At 42.9% G+C, this 21,204-nt stretch overlaps 1 protein-coding gene across 5 annotated transcripts; it reads right to left on the bottom strand.

Annotated features, from left to right (window-relative positions):
* Nucleotides 1–205: 205 nt before the first annotated feature.
* Nucleotides 206–20,615, bottom strand: PRXL2A (peroxiredoxin like 2A). 5 transcript variants are annotated; one of them, XM_088129360.1, is made up of 6 exons: nt 20,347–20,615; nt 9,135–9,314; nt 8,237–8,331; nt 4,247–4,387; nt 1,935–2,099; nt 215–1,459 (listed from the first exon to the last, which is right to left on the bottom strand). In XM_088129360.1, exons 2-6 carry the CDS (start codon nt 9,310–9,312, stop codon nt 1,349–1,351), a joined length of 690 nt encoding a protein of 229 aa, XP_087985486.1. In that variant the 5' UTR covers nt 9,313–9,314; nt 20,347–20,615; the 3' UTR covers nt 215–1,348. The 5 variants fall into 5 exon arrangements, with proteins under 5 accessions (XP_025020900.1, XP_087985486.1, XP_087985479.1 ...); XM_088129353.1 differs by lacking the exon at nt 20,347–20,615 and adding an exon at nt 20,056–20,192; XM_088129367.1 differs by lacking the exon at nt 20,347–20,615 and adding an exon at nt 19,985–20,006.
* Between the last annotated feature and the right edge of the window lie 589 nt (nt 20,616–21,204).

Below are 21,204 nucleotides of genomic sequence, written 5' to 3'. Positions count from 1 at the left end.
GTTTGTGTATACGCTTTGGTTAGTTTTGTAGAGTACAACTTTTTAAAAATGTTTGTAAATAAGTTGGTCAAACTTGTGTAAACATAGGCTTGGGCTGAAGAGACTCTAATAAACACATATTATTAAATACATTGCTTACAATGTTGTTCAGCGTTATTCATTTTTATTTTAATGTTAAAGATTAATTTCATTTAAATCAGGATTACTGAAATGTAAAAGGATATGTCCCTTCTCCACTGCAAAATAAATTATCCCATTGGTACAAATAGACTGTGTGCATGAGTGTGTGTAAAAATGTAAATTTGCTAATGGCTTCAGGAGAGAAAATTTAAAATTTATTCCCATTCTACGCTGGCATCTGCCAGTCCAGAATGGAAACTTCTCCATTTTCCGCTAAAATGCTTTGCAAAAATTGCTTTTCAATAAAAGCAGAATGCAGAATCACAAATCCAGATGTAAAGCAGATAATCTGTTTTCCTTTTTTTTTTTAATGCTTTGGTAGCAAACATAGATATCAATACATTCCCCCCCCCTTTTTTTTTGCCCTGTTCACCGAATACACAACAGCTTTAGGAATTATTTTGATTGGAGCAAATAGCACAGTATGAAAGATTCACTGACTCATTTTGATTGTTGGATTTGTTTCCTCCAGAGAGACTACACAGAGCTTCCCCCTCCATCTTTATCACCACAACAAGAACGCCGAGAGATAGGGTGGCCTGAAGTTACCCAGTGACCTTCCATAGCCAACGGTAGACTTCCCACTCACAATTCAACACCTTAATTGCTACATCACATGGACATTCCTACTTTAGTTCTGCTGGGTGCAGGAGTTGGCCCAACAGAATATACCCATATGTAGTTACTATCAAAAATGCAGGAAAGTCTGAGAGGATCTCCAGGATGATGCCTAGTTACAGTTTCTAAGATGTCTAGTTTGACCTTCGGGGCTGAAATTATCCAGCTAAACTAGATGGCATTGGAGAAATGGAAAGTGACAGGTTAGCAAACTGGGCTTTCAAATCATTACAAAAACCACCATCACTTAAACCTTTTAAAGAATATTTATTAGTTTTCCATCATCAAGTCCCCATGCAGATCCCCTGATATCTGAATGTTTTGCTCCAACTGGAAGGCATCTTGGTCAGATCTCAAAATTTTAGACCTGGCCTTTCATTAATCCAGTACAACAAAGACAGAAGAAATCAGTGATATCTGAAGAACAGACAACAGAAACAGCTACTAGGAGTAGGATTTTACATATTTGGGAGAAATTTAGAACTTGGCAGAGATACAACCCATGTTTGCATGGCAACATTAGCATTTGCAACAAAAAAGAAAGTGTGCTTTATTCTCCATGGTCTGAAGGTTGCGCTCTGATCTTCTTAACGGCATCAAGGACAGCATCAAGGCTAACTTTGTCTCCAAATTCTTTCTCACGATGCTCCAAGAAAACTCCCTAAAAAAGAAACAGAGCTCAGGAGCGCATTTTTCCCCAAAAACGACACTCAGATCACGGTTAACATTTCCACAATTTGCTTAGCTATCCCTTTCTGTGCTTAGACAGAACTTTATACCAAAGACAAGATTTTCAAACTCAAAATCATCATCATCAACAACAACATCTGGCCCTCCATGTTGGGTTTTACAAATTAAGCAGGAATCTGGTTTCATAAGTTCCTCATTTGTAACATTCTGCCACACGAGAGACAGGATTTACACCACCAACTGTAATTAAAACTAACATCTAAAAGAAGTGGAAACACACAGACACACAGACACACACACATTCCTCTGTGATTTACTCAGCACTATCCCAACCTGGAATAGAAAGCTGATTGCCAAGGTCTTTTTGTGGGCTGAAAGCTGCAGACAAGCTCGTTTCCCAGAGCACAGAACATATACATTCACAGCCACATTTCTACACTCTCTACCTGTTTCCCTGGGCCGATCACAAAAACCCCTCCCAGGATAATGCCTTCTCCGTCCATGTTTCCGGTGAACCCGCTCCTCCAAGCGCGCCAGAAATTCCTCCAGACATTGCAGCGGAAAAGGGCCACGAACAACATCTTTCTTTTCAGAGGACCATAGAACTGTTTCTGTAACACGGGATTAGAAAAAAATCAGCTGCACACAGAGAGAGGGAATCTTCTTAGAGAATACCTACTGCAAGTGACCACATTTAGCCAACAGTTGCTGATCTTGAACAAACAGGATCAAATCTGATCAGTTTTTAAATGAGACACCGCCCAGATGCCCTGAGACTCTAGACTAGATTGGAAAGTGGTGCATGGTATGGCTCAGAAAGAATATAGGTGGGTTCATGTGTTCACCAGGAGACTTCACTTTTTTACCTAGTTAAAAAGGGGAATTTCCTTTTCCAGTCATCCTGTTATAACGGATGAATCCTTTGGGGGGTCTCTTTAAACACCTGGGGGGGGGGGTCCAAACTGCCTGGGTTACAGGGAGACAAATCCAGTTCACCTTGACCCAGAATTTGAATTCTGAGGCTACAGAATTCTAATTTCTTCTCCCACATCTAGGTCAGAACTATAATCCAGCTAAGTGCAGATCTTCACCTATTACAGCCTCACCCATCTTTCTTTTAAGCCTCTTAGCCACCATCCTATCTGCAGTTTGACCTATGCATTACTTGTAGCGGTGGTTCACCTCCACTAGCAGAATGTAAGGACGTGCCATGAACTACGTCTACCTCCTCATTGTTCACTGCTAATCGATGGCCTGGTCTTCTAGAAATACAACTTGGAGAAGAACCCAACCATCTCCTTCACCCAGAATCTGGGTAATTAAAATATTCATATTTGGGGCTTTGCCATTATTAAGTTTCCTATAGTAATAAAGTAGATAAAGTAAATAAACATGGCCATAGGAGCACAACTGAACATAGAAGAATCAGCACGTCCACTTTGTCTTGTTACAAACCCAGAAATGCAGACTCCTGCTCTCTATAAAAGCTTCTTTCTCCTCCAGACGTATCTGCAATGTGTACCGATCACCCCTCCCATTATCAGCACTGCAACTTTCTATTACTTCCCCGTTTATTAATGTCATTCTTTCAACTTTTGAGAAGACAGGAAGACTCAATGGGGAACACACCCCAAATTCTAGAAAGGATAAAAAGGGCAGGTGGGGTGAACAGCTGCTCTAGTCTTTTTTGTTGATCTAGCTGTGCATACTGGGAATCCTCCATGAGCAAGTCAACACTTCAAAGGCAAAGAGTGCTCTGTCTATGTCCACTAATGACACAATGGCCAAATCCAATTAACCTCTTAAAGAGCAGCTCGGTGAAGCTAATTTCCATGCCAGCAGATTCCCTTTACAAACCTTTATTATAGCAAAATCCATAGAAGTTCATCTAACGGGATCCACATTCCATGCCGTGAGACTTAATAGGAAACCACAGGCATGGAAGATCCATCTTATTCCTGGAATGTCTGTTTTGCATTCTTACATCCCAGACAGGACACTTTCTACAGTTTAAATTAACATCAACAAGCAATCTGCCTCTCTTGTAGAGAGAGCTCAAAGCATGTTGGTTTTCTCAAGTGTTTTAATATTACTATTCTAGATTCTATATATGTATTATTCTCTAAGCTGCCCACAGGTGTTAGGGGAGTGAGTGACACATGAAAGAAGGGAGGGAGGGAGGGAGGGAGGGAGGGAGGGAGGGAGGGAGGAAGGAAGGAAGGAAGGAAGGAAGGAAGGAAGGAAGGAAGGAAGGAAGGAAGGAAGGAAGGAAGGAAGGAAGGAAGGAAGGAAGGAAGGAAGGAAGGAAGGAAGGATCCCAAGCTTGCAAATTCAGGCTCACCCACGGCGACTGGTAAGAGAGGTGGCCTCTGAATCAGGAGAAAGGATTGTTTCCATTCTGGGCATTTTGGCATCTGCAGTACTTTAAACAAACTTGTAATGCAAATGTGGGCCAGAATGCTGACGTGGATTAAAAAAAGGCCATCTATAAGGACTGGATATTGTCAAGCAGAACTGCACAAGCTCAAAGTTAGACTTAATCTCTGAAGTTCAAACTACTGTGGGGCCTTTGCCAAGCACACAGGATCCTTATTCCATAATAGCAGCATCTGCAAGATGAACAAATGAACCGTTTGAACACTGCAGGTTTTAACCTGTCTCCCCAAACAATTCAAGCAAGAATAATTTTATGCTTCCAAGGCAGAAACACCAATGGGTAATCTAATCATCCTTAACTCGGGTCAAAAATCCCATCTACCTTTTCATCCAGAAATATTTCTCCCTTGAAATATGGTTGAAAATCTTCCACCTCCATCCCAACATTCTCTTTCACAACAGCATAAAGTGGGACCCCCAGCTGGTCAAGCTGGGGTCTCAGAGAGGACAGCTCAGTGGCCTCCTAAAAATGAAAGGACAAGTTGAGTCAACCTTCGTCCAACCCTATTTAGCGTGAGGAGTTGCCTGTAACAGATATATTAAAATGGTTGGTTATGCAAAATCTTATGACAGTAATGTGCTACAATTATTATTATACAATGAGTATATGATGCATTTTCACGATTCCAATAATCAGAGGGAGGGAGGTCCAATGATTCATCGGTTTGAAGAGAAGCAAGACTGTATCTGTAAAGCTTCCTAGTAGAGTTTTGATTTTGGAAGAAAAATGGATAGGAAATAAATGCAAAACAGAATCAAATCTCCCTGAAATCAAACTTATTTCCTGGTGACTGCAAGGGGAGTAATACAGAAGTGATTTGCATTTCTAGTCTAGAAGTTCCACAACAGCTTTTAAAGCATATTCAGCACTAACAATGATGTGGAATGACTACTAGTCACTTTTTTTTCACAAAATTGTCCAACCACCCCCTTTGAGAACCATCTAATCTATTTGAATTTTGGTGACAAGCAGGAAAAACCTTAGTCCAGTTCACCTAGGAATAAGGAATACCTTCAAAGTTGCAACAAAGAAGGGGATGCCTTCAGAATGGTGTCAGGCTGCAGCCTGTGAGATGACATCAGAGTAGAGGCAGATAGCGTTCAGAGCCAGTCATTTTTCCTATGGGTCGAGGGCCTTCCCACAGGAAATTGCTGCCTCATCCTGCTTTAGGGATATCTGAATCAAGTCAAACATTCCAACTTGTCACAGATTTTTCTGAACTGAAGGAGATTTGGAGTGTGAGAATGTTTGCACCTTCAATTGAATTTCTTCTTCTTCTTCTCTGAAGGAATATTGGTTTGGGGGGAGCCGGGTTATGACACGTTTAGCTCCCCTTTTTAAGCTTTGTCTGTACTACCCTAAACTTTCTATATCATGCCCAAATTCCTCATCCTTTGACCAACTAGCTACCCAACTGTAGCTTTTTTTTAATCAATCCCCTCCAGTGATACAGTATTAAACCTTTTCCATTTCAAACCCATGCCAGATTGACTTTTGAAGGGATAAAGATCACCACGAGTCTCTCTTCTGCTCCTCTCAGGCATTGAGTAGACTCAAAAGCCCACCTTGGAGGCTTCTGATTTACTTCTCTGAAAGTGGTACGAAACACTCAATAGAGTGGAGACCTCATTAATACAGGCTAAGATGTGGAGGCCAAACGTCAGCCCACCTTTATCGAGCAACAGGTTTCCCCAACCCAATGCTAGGCTTGGCAAATGATTCTGGCTGAAATCCAATGAATTGCACCAAACTGGAATGGCCACTATAGGATTACGCCTATGGTGCTACAACAACTTTTGTGCAAGGCTACTTTCATCAGGTAGGAGCATCTGGCTGTTCTAAACTGGACTTGGAAGCTAAACTGGGTTAATGCTTGGATGAAAGACCACCACAAAACTCCAAGGGCTGTAGGCTGATTTTAAAAAAAAAATCTTGGAAGAAGGCAATGTCCATGAATTCACAAAAAGTTGAGCACGACTCAAAAGGGATTTTACTTTGTATACCTAAGCAGAAGCTAACAAACCATAAACTGATTTTCTTTTAGCTGCCCAAACATCTCCCATAACTACTTGCAGATCCTGGGAGACACTAAGCATGCAACTTGCAAGTAAGGAAGAATTCCTGAAGAACTGGTCTAAGCTTGTCTTGACTTAGTTCTAAGATCAAGCATTTGTATTTGGGGTAAACTATTTCAGGCTGCTCCTAGGAATGCATGCTCTTAAACACATAAACAAGATTTTAAACCTTCCCCCCAGCATAGGAAAAGCAAATTGCAGGAATAAGGCTTCTGGCTTACTGTACATCTGATGGGCTATTTTTCTAGGTGGAGAAAAATATTTAGGAAAACAAAGACAAAAATAGCAAACAGAAGCCCACTTAAAATATGAAAGGATAACACCCCAACATAGGATGCTACTCTTGGGCTGCATCATTTACTTCCTTTGTGAAGGAACAGGTTTGTAAATCCCATCACCTTAGGCTAGAAATTCCTGGCCTTAGGAACCAGATTAACACTCCACTTTTTGATGACCATGACTGTGCCTCTCTTTATAAATCTGTACCAGTAACTCCTGCTAACCCAGTTCAGTCCAGTAACCCTGCTGTGTACTCTGCCTCCTATTTCCAGCTTAATAACCTGCTCTCTCTGCTAGGCTGAGGGCTCTTCTTTTTGCTTTCATGTTTTCAATTCCCTGTTCTCTACCTTTTGCTCCTAAAGAAGATTATAACCTTTTGTTCTTTGTCAGTTTACTTACTGTATGTCATTTTCTCCATTCCTCCCAGTTGTGTTTTTTTTTAATGTAGATTTAGAGATCTTTAAAAGCTTTGTTTTTCTTTGCTCCTTTTGGTTTGCTGCCCAAAGGATTGACAGTGAAGGTACACAGGGTGTAATGGTATGCTTGAAACCAGAGAAAGATCCACGTTCTAACCAACTGAACATTCCTCCATTCTCAGTTAAGAGAACAATGTTCTCAACAATTCACAGAAGAGTTATGAATAAGAGACTGAGAAAGTGTCCACCTTAAACACTAGGAGATCAGGTGAGTTGCTGAGACTTCTGTAACCTTATTCCATCCTCTTTCAATAAGTCTTAGCAAACAAACTCTGAAAGAACCTTGCTTTCTGTGCAGGTGGGGTGGGATGGGGAGTCCAAGAACTTGGCACAGGCATTGGAGTAAATGTTTACAGGTTATGCACAGGCTGTGGTAATGAGAAGGCTCATGGTCCAAAGAGATTCAAGTTGTGCCCACTTGAAGACATGTCATTCTTTCCAGTTTCCTTCTGTTTTCCACTCATCCATAAGACTTGAATGTTTACATCTTCATGGGTTTTATCAAAAGTATGCAAGCTAGGCTATATTTTATCCAATTCGAGGTGTATTCGTTCATTCAGTCACTTACAATTTGTGACTATGGGTGGAGCACCTCAACAGAAAGATAAATACACTACAGAACTCAGGTAACTAAACCAAATCGACACTTAGCTGAGGCTGGGTATAGCAAACACTCTTGCAACAAAACTGGCCCATCTAACATCATGGTCCAATGCACGTGAGAATTTCACAGCTCTACTGAAAGCCAATGAGATATTTTATTCAACATCTCTTACATCCTCTTTCATTCTTTATTAAGCATTTCTACTAACTTGTCTTTAGAACAGAAACATGTTTCTATGTTTCTCTTTCTTCTCAACTGCTGGCACTTACCAGGAAGGAAAGGAGGGACCTACTAGCGTCTTCTCTGATTAACAGGTTCTGTTCATCAGAAACTGGAGTTTCTGTTCTTGGGTATGTTGAATGCAAATCATAGTCACTATTATTTCTAGGTCAGTCACAAGCCCTGCCATGGCATGATCACATGTGATAGAGGGGAAGGAGCTCCAACTCAGAATGGCCCTGGTTGACTTATGTTCTGTGGACAATGGCTGCTGGGGAGACATATTTTGTGTGGGCTACTCTTGGATATGTAAGCACGCCTTTGAAACTTAGAACTGTCTCCCCTAGTTTGGGGACCCTAACTGGAGGATTATCTTCTCTTGTATTATGAGCTTACATTATTAGTGATCTTATTATAAGTATCCCCTGCGCAGAGCATGAGATCATAGCATCAGTTTTGCTATATCGTTACAACAAAATAAGTGATCTGTACTGTGTATTTGTGGGTCTTGTTGGTACATTAGCATTCAGAAAACAGATGCAGCACACCAAATACCTAAGCTGGGGTTTCTGTCCAAGACAATAACTGACGGGCAGTTAACAGGACAACCTGCTCCAACTGATTCCTACAATCTGTTCTACTGGAGAATATACATTACCTCTCTGCACAAAAATCACCCAGGCCGCCTCACCGCCATGACGACAGCACCATTTGTCTTCCACAGCTCCTTGGCTTTAAATGTTCTTTGTTCTCCTTGGTATAAAGGGAAGCATAGATAAGTTAAGTAACAACTCCTTTAAGTTGTGCTCACATCCTGGTGACTTCACGGACAAGTTCACATTGGTTTTTTAGCAACAATATGGAAGTGATTTGATACTGCCTTCTGTGTGGATGTTTTCTCAACTTCCCAGTGTAGCCTATATCTCTGGGATTTTCAAGAGTCTCCCATGCAAGTTCTACCAGGTCCAACTCTGCCTAGAATTTAGGGTATCCTAAATCTTTAAGATATGATCTGGAGACAATTAATTCTATTACCATCTATCAGGCCAGTTCGATGCCTTCTAGCACAGCCATGCTATCCAGGAATTATGGTAGTTGTAATCCAATATGTTGAAGAGTACCAAGTTGAAGAAGGTCTGTGCTATTTTAGCTCCATTTACTACTTTTACATGTACTCTCTTCCTTAAGAGAGTTTTGGAAGAACATCTGAATTCTAAAGGTCCATGAATTCACGTATTCTCCAAACTGAGCCCCACCTTCTGAGTTCCCAAAGTACACAGCCACAACTGGATCTCAACAGTATAAGGAAGAATGACCTTCTGAGCAGAAAGGAAATGCTTTTTCTGAGAAATAAATCTCATCCATAAATGAAATGAAATGAAATGAAATGAAATGCTAGTCAGCTTTCCAAGTGAGGAGTGTTCCAAAGCTCTAAATCCCTCTAGTAGAATAAGATCTCAGGTTTTCTATTAGCTCTTTACCCACATCAGAAAAACTAGACTGGTCTCCCCCATGCATTTCTATAGTTTGCAATTATGAGCTCCCCTAAGTCTTACCTCGTCCCAGAGTCTTCAAATCAATTGTCTCTAGAAAGTCCAGCGAGGCCTTTTCTGCTTTAGGGAGAAACAAATCCGTATTGGCAAGGATTATCCCCGTCACAGCAGCCCCGATGGCTCCAAGTCCAAGGGTCCACATTGCTACAGAGAAGTACCCTGGATCAATGGGTAAAGACATCTCTAAAAAATTAAGGAAAGACTAATTACAACAGCAACTCAAAAGATTTAAAATGAAAAAGGAAGAAAATGATCTAATTTCATCAAGAACAATAGTGCAATGGTAAGGTAAGGTAAGTTTCTGCTGAGTCAAGCTCAGCTCCTAGTGACTACAGAGACATGTCCATGATGTTTTCTCAACAACAGTATTATTCACTTGATAGTCAAATAATTCCTCCTTGCTTGGCTGCAAAAACTGAAAACATTTTCAGAAGAAGAAATGGCTACTGGTCCTGGCTGCCAAATTACTCAAGCTAGTGCTCACACATGTCCAAGCCCCTGCATTTCTAATACATTGCAAGTAATGTTCTGGAGTTACCAGAATATGGGTAATTGACTCCTGGCCAGGAAGAATTTACCAAATGGACATACACTAGAGTAAACAGGAAGGATTGTAAATCAGAAAGGCAGCTGGACTTTCAGTAACACATCTGACTCTAGCAGGGAATGGAATTTCATCCAGGATGGATGGCCACCATTGCTTGGGGCATTCTACCATCCATTCTGCCCTATTAGTGGTAGTGTAGAGAACCCTCAAGTGATCCCAAGCACGGAAGAAGCACATTCAAGGCATCTCCTTAAGACAGGGCTTCTGAATCAGAACTGCTGTTGAAAGTAATCACTTTTGTGAGAAATCCTCCTTCTGGTTTCCAACAAAGTAAACTCTCCTCTCCAGCAACATAGTTTCTAGAGGGGGAACTGAGTCAGAAGTTGTTTCAAGCTAGAGCTTGGAAGCTGTCAAGGTCTTCTTGGGGTAATCTTCCAAAGCAAGACTTGTTGCACAATGTTGCGAACCACCAGTTGGGAAGCAAGAGTCATCTCGGATGTTTACATAGTGGATTCCATGTACACACTCACACAGAGCTGATGGGCTTAATCTATATGTATACACACATGGAGAAAAACAAAGATAGCTTAAAGCAATAGCAATCCTCTTATCCTAGGATGGTGGCGAAAGAGAGCTGATTTCAGAATAGAATTTTTAAAGAAAGGGACAATTTTGGAGCCATGATATACAACATAACCAAATCCACACAACATCAGCATTGCCAAATACTAGGTACTGGACGGAGACTCATCATCCCCAGCCAGTAACAGCCTACGCGCTGTTCCCACGGAGTGGCACTCCATGCAAAGTACCGCACTGGAGATAATGCTGATGAAGACATGTGATTCAATGCCCTGCTTGCATGAGCTTGTGCTTGAGAGCGTTAAGGAAGTGACGGCAAGAAAGCCCAACAATGCTAAACTTTATTTATTTATTTATTTATTTATTTATTTATTTATTTTCTATTTATTTATTGGATTTCTCTCCCGCCCATCTCCCCTACAATAGGGGACTCATTAGCCACCTGAACTCACTGCCAGCCAGTGCTACCCATCAGTGATGACTGGGATCCTGGGGAACATCAAGACCTAAATGAAGACTCAGCAAATGACAGCCCTACTTTAAACCAGACCTAACCCATGCCTACTGGGTTCTTAAGAGGTAGCCCATAAATGAAACGGAGGAAACAGAGGCACCAGTGATGATGCCTACTGGCAAGTCAACGAAGGATGAGCCTGGGAAGAACAAAAACTTTAACTACAACCCTAGTTTTGTCACCTACGATTAAGTCCAGCAAACTCATTATTACTGCTTATGACTTAATACAAGATAATAATGATTTTTTAAAGTTATATGCTGCCTGACTCCCAGCAACCCTGTTTCTCTTACCATCGTTTGTACAATGCCATTCTAGCCAAACTAGTATCTGTGAAGCTATGCCTTTTTAAGGAAGTCCATGGCTCAAATTGTGTGCTCACAATTGGTTAATATACAAATAATATTCTGTTTTAACCAATCTCCTCCAATTTAGGGCTGTCCGGATGTTCAGTTCCTGCATTCTTTGAATCTAATCTACTTACTTCACAATTCAGTTTTATGTCCTTTGCTTAGATCTTAGTTTCTGCCTACCATGTACTTAAAAAAATTAAAAACCCCGAACCATCCAGCATTTCCTTCCCAGTTTTTCTGACAGCATATATTCCCATGTCAAATATCTGTGAGAGTGTTTAAACTAAACAAGTTTTTTTACAGATTTGTTCATCTCTTAATAGTGTGTAATCATGCATGTGTGATAGGAGTACAAAGACTGTCACTGCAAAATTGCTTTCGTTCTGACCAACATTAGCACCAAGCATGGATCAATCAATGTTCATAGATGCTATCTGTAAAGAGAATGATGCCACAGCCCCCAGCCCCAACCCTCTTTCCAATGTCTTACAGCTGCCACACAAGTACACAACTAAGAGGAAGATGTCTTGACATCCACCACATTCAACACAGTGAGCGTGTCTTATACTGTCTCCAGAACTGGCAAATGGGAGAAAAGAAGCGACAAGAGAAAAGTCAAGCTCAATTGCTGGTGACCTGTCCATGAAATTTTCTTGACAAGAGCACCAAAGTAGGTTCCACAGTGGAGAACATACGTAGCCCAAGATTGAATTATTGTGTCCTTGGTATTCTGAGTTTGCTTCTGCTTATGTCACCTAACCTGGTAATGAAACATCTGCAGGAAGAGAAGCAGGCACAGAGAACACCAAGAACCCAGTATCAAAGTAGTTTGCTATACCCTTTTTCTGAGATGTTTTCTGGATTCCCCAGTCTAGCCTGGTGCCTAGAGATTCCTTGCAGTCTTCCATCCAAGTATTATTAGGTTGAACCTTGCTTCATTTTTTTCTTTTTTTGAGATCAGCCAAGGTTGGCTAGGTGTTGCCATCTACCAGATTATAGGAATCAACAGGCTGAGCTTGGATAAACCAGCTTAGTCTATCTTTATAGCCATGTTCCAGAGCATCTTCTATTCAGCTGCTGCAGGTGTTAAACCTTCCCACCTTAAGCCTTAAGACCACGCTAGAGCAGAAGGTGCATTACATCAAAAACATAAACTCTAGCTATAATCAACTTGCCCTGCAAAAAGTAGCATTACTTCTCTCCCTATAATTTCCCTAACTTGCTTGCAGGGCAGAGAATCCCTGTGCTGTTATCCCTTTGACTCAAAGCGAATAAAGGAATCCAAATAAAATATGAACCACTTACATCAAATTAAAGTACTGCATTTATAATTATAACCCACCTTTTCTTAACAGTAAGCAAAATAAACAAGCAGCAACAGCTCCACACACCATATCCCATCGCCTCTGTTCTATTGCATTATATGCTGCTGCAGTGTTAAGGTTTTGGCTTGGCTGAAATGCTTTGCTTTTTTTAAACTTGTATTTAATTAATTCAATTTCATAAAGCCCTTGTGTTTTACATGACAAACAGCCAACATTCATTTTAAGTAGCTGTATTAAAACTCAGCCAAGCACCCTATTGATGAATGAAGCATGCAACATTCATACAGTTTGGGGCAAGAGGGAGTTAACTCCACCAAATCATTTTTTCCTTTATTATGAAACACAACAAGCATGCAACAACAGAGAATACACTGGAGGAGACTGTGACAGCCTTCTGAGGCTGGCTTTAACTCCAAATATATTACAGGAGTAAGAGAAGACACTTACCAGCACTCACATGGATGCTAAATGCACAGGCTTGAACATCTGAAGCCCTTCCAGTTCAGGAGAAGTCAAAAGCTATCTGGGCAAGCAGAGGGCAGGTCCTGAATGAAAAGCCTCATGCAAACAGGGCGATGGAAATCACCCTCCTCTAAGACAAAACATGGGCAGGAACAGGCTGGTTGCCAGCCAGAACAAGCTTGGCATTCTCTCAAGTGAATTGCTCCAAACAATCTTACTGAACACATCTTGTGTTGAAATAGGGGAGATCATTAGAAAATTGTTCAAAGGACACATTTCCCTAGGGATAGTGTGTATGCGTGTGGGGCTATCAGGAGTGATCTGAATCACACACAATCCACAGGTGTGTAAGAAGTTGTCACACTTAGGCTGACAAATGTTGGCCATTAAAATAATTCCTAGCCTGCCTGATTACATATGTTTCTTGACATCAAAGAAGAAGTTCAAATCTAATCACACTTGCTGGATTATCTGAAAGCAATCCTTATTCACCAAAAAAACCCAAACAAGCAAGCATTGGCAAACTGGCAGTTTAAATAACTAAGTGCTGAGAAGTTACAAGCATTTCTTTAACTAGAATTACTCAGAGGAAAACCAATCGCATTTAAGGCAGGGAGAGAAAGTGTTGATAGTAGACTTGATGTTGAAAGACAGGGCACCCTTTAGCGACTCATTAAAAAAAACCCAAATATCCAAATCATATTATACTTAAACTAGCCACTAATATTTAAGAAAAGGTGTCTTTCAGTTCCTAAGCCAGAATTGTTATCAACACACATGGTAAAAAGGGAGTACCTGGTGGCTTCATGGGCCTTGTAGTTCTCTTAGCAACAGCATGGAAATGCTTTGGCGCTGCCTTCTTCTAAGATTTCCTTTTTCTTTTTGCTTCCCAACCTACTTCACAGGAATCTCTTCTTGTCTCCCTTCAAGCACTCCACATATAACCCTTCTTAGATTTTCCAGGTCAGCCAAAGTTGGCCATGTGTTGTCAAGGAGTACTTAAAAACTCAACTCCGCATCAATGTAGAGAAACTAATACTAGTGCTAATGGTCAGACAAACCGTTCTTCTGATTTTGGCTGAACTGTTTGGAGGCTTTCAATGTTTAGAATGGTGGACTACGTAATGTTTGAACACACCTCTAGAGAGCTTTATTTCTTTAAATCAACTTTCCCAATCCACACCTTCCAGCTCAGCGGGACTCCAATTCCCATAATCCCTAGGCAGCAACACTGATAACTACATGGCTTGGGATGGGGGAGGCTGATTTAAACAACTGTGCATTTGTGTACTGTTTACTGATTGTGGTGACCCTGGGCATAAATGCATCTGCATATACTCAAGATTTAACTGCTATTCTTACTAGCAACGTTCTAGCAGGAATGTTGGCATTATTGCAAATCTTTTATGAAGACTATACTGCTGAATTTAACAGATGCTGAAAACTTTCTCCGCATTAGTTCTCAGCCTGATTTTATTTGATGAAGGAAAAGCTCTAGGTTTCCTAGAATGGCCTTTTGCAACTGAATCACATATAGTTTAATGTTTATTTGGGGACTATTATACCATGGCTTTAAAGCAGTGTGGATAAAAATCACCTTTTTTAAAAAACAACAAATACATTTTTTTTCTTATTTACATCATTATTTTTCAGTTAAGTCCGTTCTGAAAGCAGTTCTTCAAATACTTTGTGAAGAAGGAACGCAGTTCAAAGATGTAATTATGAAGATACCTTCTAATTCTACTCCATTCTGTTGCTAATATGGACATGAGAGAGAAGTTAACAGTGACATACCAGACCTCTCGAAAAATGGAATGACAAGGAGCAAACAAACAAGGTTTGTTTCTTAGTACAATTTAAAAGCTGCTGGTGGTGGTTCCTTTAGAGCATCGTGGCAAAAATATATTCCATGGATCCCGAAACAACTAACTCAACTAAAACTCAGCTCTCAGCTCTTAATGACTTCACAATTATCTGCCTGCTACAGAGAATATTGTTGGAGGAACATTAATCTGTAAAAAACAATATGACTGAACCCTCCCTTTATGTAAGTTGCACCTCTTAAAAATGAAATGTGCACCTCTCTCTGACTGGCCAAAAAATATTTGTTTCAAGTTTAAATTGGTGACCCTAAGGAACTAGAAGATTGCACAGATGAAGAAAATCAACTGAATACCATGTTTCTGATATATTACAAATCTGGCGTGGTCATGCTGACATGTAAGCATTTTTCTTAAAATCTTTGGGCCTTCTCTGTGCTGTTGTCACAAAAAACTATAGCATGCCAAGTCTATGCAGTTGATGTAGACTCAGACCTTTCCTTCTGCCTCTGTTTTCCTCCAGAACTGATTTATACCCATATATTGCTAGCCTATTATGGAGTTATTGCTGACTTGACCGTTCCTTTTTACCTTGTTTTACAAGTGTACAAGCCATCTTATAAACTTTCTAACCTTTAATGGTACTCTGCAAAATAATATTTAGAGCCATTTTATGTCAGACGTTACCACAGAAGAACAATAACTAAAAACAGTAGACCACTGCAAGAACACTGAGAGTTTAAACGTTTCATGGTTCATGTCAGGCAAATCTTCCTAGATAAAATATTTCACACCCAATTTATTATAAAATACTGTAAGATGGGTCTCTCTCTCTCTAATCTCTTAAGTCAAACAGCAAAAACAACTAAATAAGAATCCCCAAAGCTCTTTTGCTCTTGAAGATGATGATTCTTTCAGTTTTTCAAAATAGGCTGAAGTGTTATGACTCTGGATCACCAAGCAATAAACGGTGTTTATCAATAATTGATTAACTCAGCATTACCAGATTTGCAGAGGGGGATCTCCCACTGCAGATAAAGTTAAGGTGACACACACACGTTATACAAACATTTAGGGTAAATGTACACAAAAATAAGAATGATTCTTGCCAAGACAAGAACACTTCAATACTGATTGGTTTTGTTTTTTTCCTTCTACTACAGATATTTAAGAACTGACATCTCAAACTGGGATTGTCTCATTGGAATTGCTTATGGTGACAAGTCTGGCATCTTTCATATTTTTGTAATTCCCATACTAACTGGGAATTATAGGATCTGTAGTCTAACACATCTAATGATGAGAAGGTAAGCCAAGGAGTTCTACTCATCTTTCATTACCGTTGTCAGTTAACATGTTGGTGCGTGCATGTGTTTACCCCACCCTGTTGCCTTCCTTCTTGAATGCGTTTGGAAACACGTTGAGGGCTAAGCCTAACAGGGTATCATGTGTTATTCCAAGCATCTCCACCCAAAACATTTCATGCCACCAGGAAGCTGGCTTGGGAGGGCAGCAGGACAGAAAGCTTGCAAAATGTTTTGCACCCCTACTTTTTCTTGGCTGAGAAAAAGATGGAAAAGAAAAAGATCCCTCACGCAATATAACCCTGGCTAGAAGGAATGAACAAGGAAATTGTGTCTAGTCTACTTCCAAGACCCAACGTCCCTAGGGAGCTATGAAAACAGTAGGGAATTTCTCCCATAGGAGCTGTCCTGTGTGAACCTGGAAGTGTGAGTCTGGAAGAAAAGGTCTAAACTGGCTTTTTTCCCAGTATGCTGCTCTTCCCCTATGATATCTTACATTTTAGCAAGAGATAGTCTGTGATATTATACTTCTGACCATTGCTGAAATTTGCAAAGGTTCTGGGAAAATTCTTCAGAGATAAATGATGGAACATACAATATAAGGACCACTTTTCAAGCTCCTCTTTGCTCAGCTCACTATCCAGTGATCAGCTCCACTCAGAAAATCTTCTTGCACTGATCTTCGAGTAGTCCCACCCAAGACTGACTATATTTGCCCTGCCTTGTTTCAATCCATTTTTGTACCCAACGGATGTGCATTACTCAGGAAGGGAGACAGTGTACCCCACCTCCCTTGCTTTTCTTTCTGTTCATCATCCACTTCGAGAAAAATTAAGCTGCTCTATTAGCCATCCATAAATCATCTCTCTTGGATGGCTCAAACTCAATAACCATAAATTCAATTGCATGGATGAATCAGGCCCTCCAAAAGGTGCAGATGGGTTGATTCACCAAGGCAGTGACCCCAAGGCAAATGAAAAAGGCAATTCTGGCAGTAAGCATTTGGCTGCACCAGGATCAATTACCAAAGGCTCTGTTGCCCTGGAATGAAATGGAGCATTTATCTCTGGAAAGCAGCACTCTTTGACTTGCAAATAAATCTGTAGGCAAGGGCCAAATACACAGTATTATTGCAAGTGGAAGAGCTCCAGTCTTTGCCAGCTTGAAGAAAGAATGCCAGTTAGCAATCTGGGTTGGAAAAACAGCAATGATACTAAACTGAAGAAGCCTGAATTGATGCAAATGATTTCATACTTGCACGTGTGTTAAGTGAATTCCGAAGTCTCAAGCATCTTACGAGCTCTACCATAGGACAGAGTCCTCTTCTCACGCACCACATATTTTTGGAAACAAATAAACAAATATAGGAAACCCTTCCCTAGTGAGAAAGAAATTTGGGAGAGTGATCTGGGGGAAACTGCTGGATCATAATACATTGAAAGCATTGTGATAACATGTGGAATTTCTGCGCAGGAATTATATGTGAAGATTTTGCACTGATGGCATTTAACCCATGTGGGAATTGCACAAATGTTCCATAATTATTCATCAAAATGTTGAAGGGGCTGAACACAGAAGAGAACATTATGTCATGTTTGGAGTACCTGTGAAAAAGTATCAGGTGACTGGGAAAAAGTTTTTGACTATTTGAATGTTATAACTAAACAAATAATTAAACTGTCACCAAAATTAGGTTTACTACATATAATCTGATGGAAAGAATATGGGGTTATATAGTGAGAAACTCATTCCATTTTACTGTTGGCAACTAAATTGTTAATTGCTCAGCACTGGAAATACTTGGATTATTTATCAGTTGAAAAGTGGCACTGTAAAATTTGGCCAGTAGCTCCACTTAAGAGTATAAGATAAAGTTCATACATTGAAGAAACAGGACCGCAAACCATCCTTCTATAGGATCTGGAAGATTGTTTTTGCTTTATAAAAGATAAGAAGACTTCTGTCAACTTGCAGGATATGTGGAAATTAGAACACAATCTGCAGCAAGACTAGAAAATTATAATGCAAAATTGGCAAAAGGTGAATCAAGATGTATTGTTATGAAATTTTAAAACTTACAGAATAAAATAAAAAATCTATCAGGATAGTGCATATATACATGACCATTTTTACATCTGTAACATTTCTACATACTATTTTGCTTGCCTTGGTCATCATTTATAGTCAGTCACTAATTATTCCATAGACTGACTCAGAAAGAGTTTATTGCTAAATTAAGATTTGAACTGAAGCCCGATTCTTTATTACACTGCCCGCTCTCAACATGTTAAAACAGGGGATTAAACAACAGGCATGCCATATTTTATTTATTTTTTCTCATACCGTTGCCCTGGAGTCACCAGGCATCTTCTGAGCAACCAAGAGGCTTAACTTTAATCAAGACAACTTCACAGAAATCCCAACCTACATGGCTTTTCAAACACCAGAACTTTAACTCATTTAAGATTGGTGCATTAAACAAGAGATTCTGAACCATTCGATCGACATGCAGCGTGCCTGGTTAAGTGAAAGTCAAACACTAGATTTCTGTATTCTCCAGAAAAGAACAACAGGGTGTAAATAAACAACAGAATAAACCAGAACTCCTGATTGATTGATCTGGGCTGTAAAGACCAGAATGGATTCAGGTCACAAAAGACTGATTTAATACCCTTCTCGGCGCGCTCTGCCTTCCTAACAAAATCCCAGGACGAGGCGCACGCGTCTTTTGCAATCCAAGGAGGCACGAGAGAAATCCGCCCGCCTGCTTGTCTCCTTTCACCTCCCCTGGCAATGAGAGCGAGAGCACTTTGTGGCGGTGGTTGTGTCATGCCACTAACTAGCATCCAAGGAACAAGCAGAAAAGCTATTGTGAAAGTGTTCCAGGGGCTTGGATGCATTACAGTTTTGTAAGAAGAAACTACTACCGGCTTCTGACCCAGTCAGCTTCATAAAAGAAGCCAAACCGGGGTTGTTTTATGACGATGTGTGGCTGTCGGGCAGAAATGCCTACCTTTGACCGCTGTACGTCATAAACCCTGAATGCAACTGGCTTTACATGAGCCAATGATTAACGGCACTGCTCTCGCCGCCACGTTTTGTGCCCAGTGCTGTTTTTGCAAATTAAACGTAAACCGTGCCAGTTTCAGCTTGCAGAGCCTTTTCACCACCTGAAGAGTGCTATGCAATTGCGAGGGTGGTTTTTCTAGCTTGTAGCCACCCAGAAACCTCACCTTCACTCACTCCAACGGCACATGATAGGGTTCTACTCAACGGTCACACCGACCCGCAGCGTGACTTGTTTGCTTGGGGCTAAGAGCGACCCGCACACCCGGTAACTGCAGCTTAGCGCTAAGCGAGGGCCGGCACCAGGTCTCCGGGGCTGATTCTGCAAGCCCTGGTTTGGGAACGGCCGCGCAACCAGGCCACCTTTCAGGGTCCTGCCCCTCTGGCTTCTCCAAGCGGCCGAAGCCACGCGCGCTCCCCTTTCCAGGATTACAGGAAGCCTCCCGTCCCTTTCAACATTGTATCGCCGCGCCGCGCTCCGACCGCGCGCCAGAGACCCTTCGCGCTTTCAAGGCCGGCAGGGAGCTTTTCCCAATTTTTTCCTTTGTTCAGCAGCTGGCCCGCCCCCCCTTCCCCCGCGACTTTTGCGGCGGCACAGCCGTGACGCGCTGCCCGCGCGAGCTGCTGCCCCTGAACCTGCAACGGGGGAGAGCGCCCTTTCGGGGGGAAGGAGAAGACGCTCGGCGCGGGCGCCTCTGCAAGGACATGGGCGGCCTGCAGGCTTCCTCCGGCGGCTCCTCCGCCGGGCGCAGGGCAGGCAGCACCCCGCCCTCCCGCGGCAGGGCGCCCGCGCGCGAACCAAGGACGGGGGTCCCGGGCGCCGGTGCGCCTTGCTCCGCGGCCTCGACAGATCGGGCGCGGAAGGTCGCGCCATTCGCACCCGGCCTGCCGCTGTCCGGGTGAAACCCACGCGCGGCGGGGGGGCGAAAGGAAACGAGGGCTCGAACCGACCCCCTCCGCAGGCGAAGCGAGGGAGGAGCCGCCCTTCCTCCAGCGGGGATGCTCGGCACCGGCGCTCCGGCACGGCACGGCGCGGCAAGCGCTCCTCCCCGCCCCACGCCCGGGCTGCGGCTCTCTCCGCTCAGCTCCTGCCCCACCCGCCCCGGGGCAGCCCTTCTGCTGCCCCCTGGCGGCCGCCGACCCAGGCAGCGCCGGCCCGTTCCGCCCGCGCGGGGGGTCGCGCCCCTCCCCTCCCTCCCCTCCAACGCCCGGCCCGGCTGGCGCAGGGACCGCGGGACTCACGCTCCGAAGAGCTGCGGGAGGTGCTCCGCCCGTCCTCACCTGCGCCCGCCGTCCGGTCGGGCGCGCTGGCAGCCTTCCCAAGGCCCACAAGCCCCGGGAGCGGGGAGAAGCCTCCGCTCAGGCCGGCTAATCAACCAGGGAGGCGCGGCTTCTGCCCGGCGGTCGGGGGGACGAAGCCGGGGCTCCGGCGGCCCCTGGGTCCCAAGGCGTGGGAGTGCTGCCGCGGTGCGTGGCTGCTGACCTTGCTGGGGGGGGGGGGGGGATCGGGTGACGCCGATTGGCGTTTGCTGCAGACAGCATCTCCCGGCTGCAAAGTCAGCAGGGCCACCAGGTGGCAGCGGAGAGCCCTTTCTCTGCCTCGCTCCCCGTCGCCCCCTAGCGGCCACCTGGAGCGTTGCAGCCCCGATCTGAGAGGTCTGCCTTATCCCAAAGAGATCACGGGTTAAAGGCAGATGAAATGAGTTGCGTGAGGGGCTGCACGCGCTTCAGCTCCCGCAGTGTTCCGCCTTGGCCGCCGTACCTGGGGAAGGCTAGGAGCAGAAATCAGATGGAGACTGATCTGGACCCACACCCAATTGGTGGTTCTCCCAGGGCTGGCAAACTGTAATTTGGAGCGGGACAGAAGTTGGCACCTCCATGGACACTGACGCCTCCAGGACCTTGTTGAGAACGGGATATTGGAGACTGGCTGAAAATCGCCAGTATTTCAAGACGGAAGGAAAGGCTTTAGGGGAGGTATTGAAACCAAAGTCCCATCTAACTGTGTCCGTTCCCTCCTCGGTTAATCCTCTCTGGCTACTTTTAATAAGCTAGGAAGGGCAAAAAGCAGCAAGCAAACTTACTAAGGCAAGGCAAAGT

Source organism: Python bivittatus, unplaced genomic scaffold (assembly GCF_059951505.1).
Source record: "Python bivittatus isolate LINGU-HERP-01145 unplaced genomic scaffold, Pbiv_v1 ctg000050_np1212, whole genome shotgun sequence".
Taxonomy (NCBI): Eukaryota; Metazoa; Chordata; class Lepidosauria; order Squamata; family Pythonidae; genus Python; species Python bivittatus.
The sequence above is the reverse complement of the archived record's forward strand: the minus strand, read 5'-3'. Positions and strand labels throughout refer to the sequence as shown.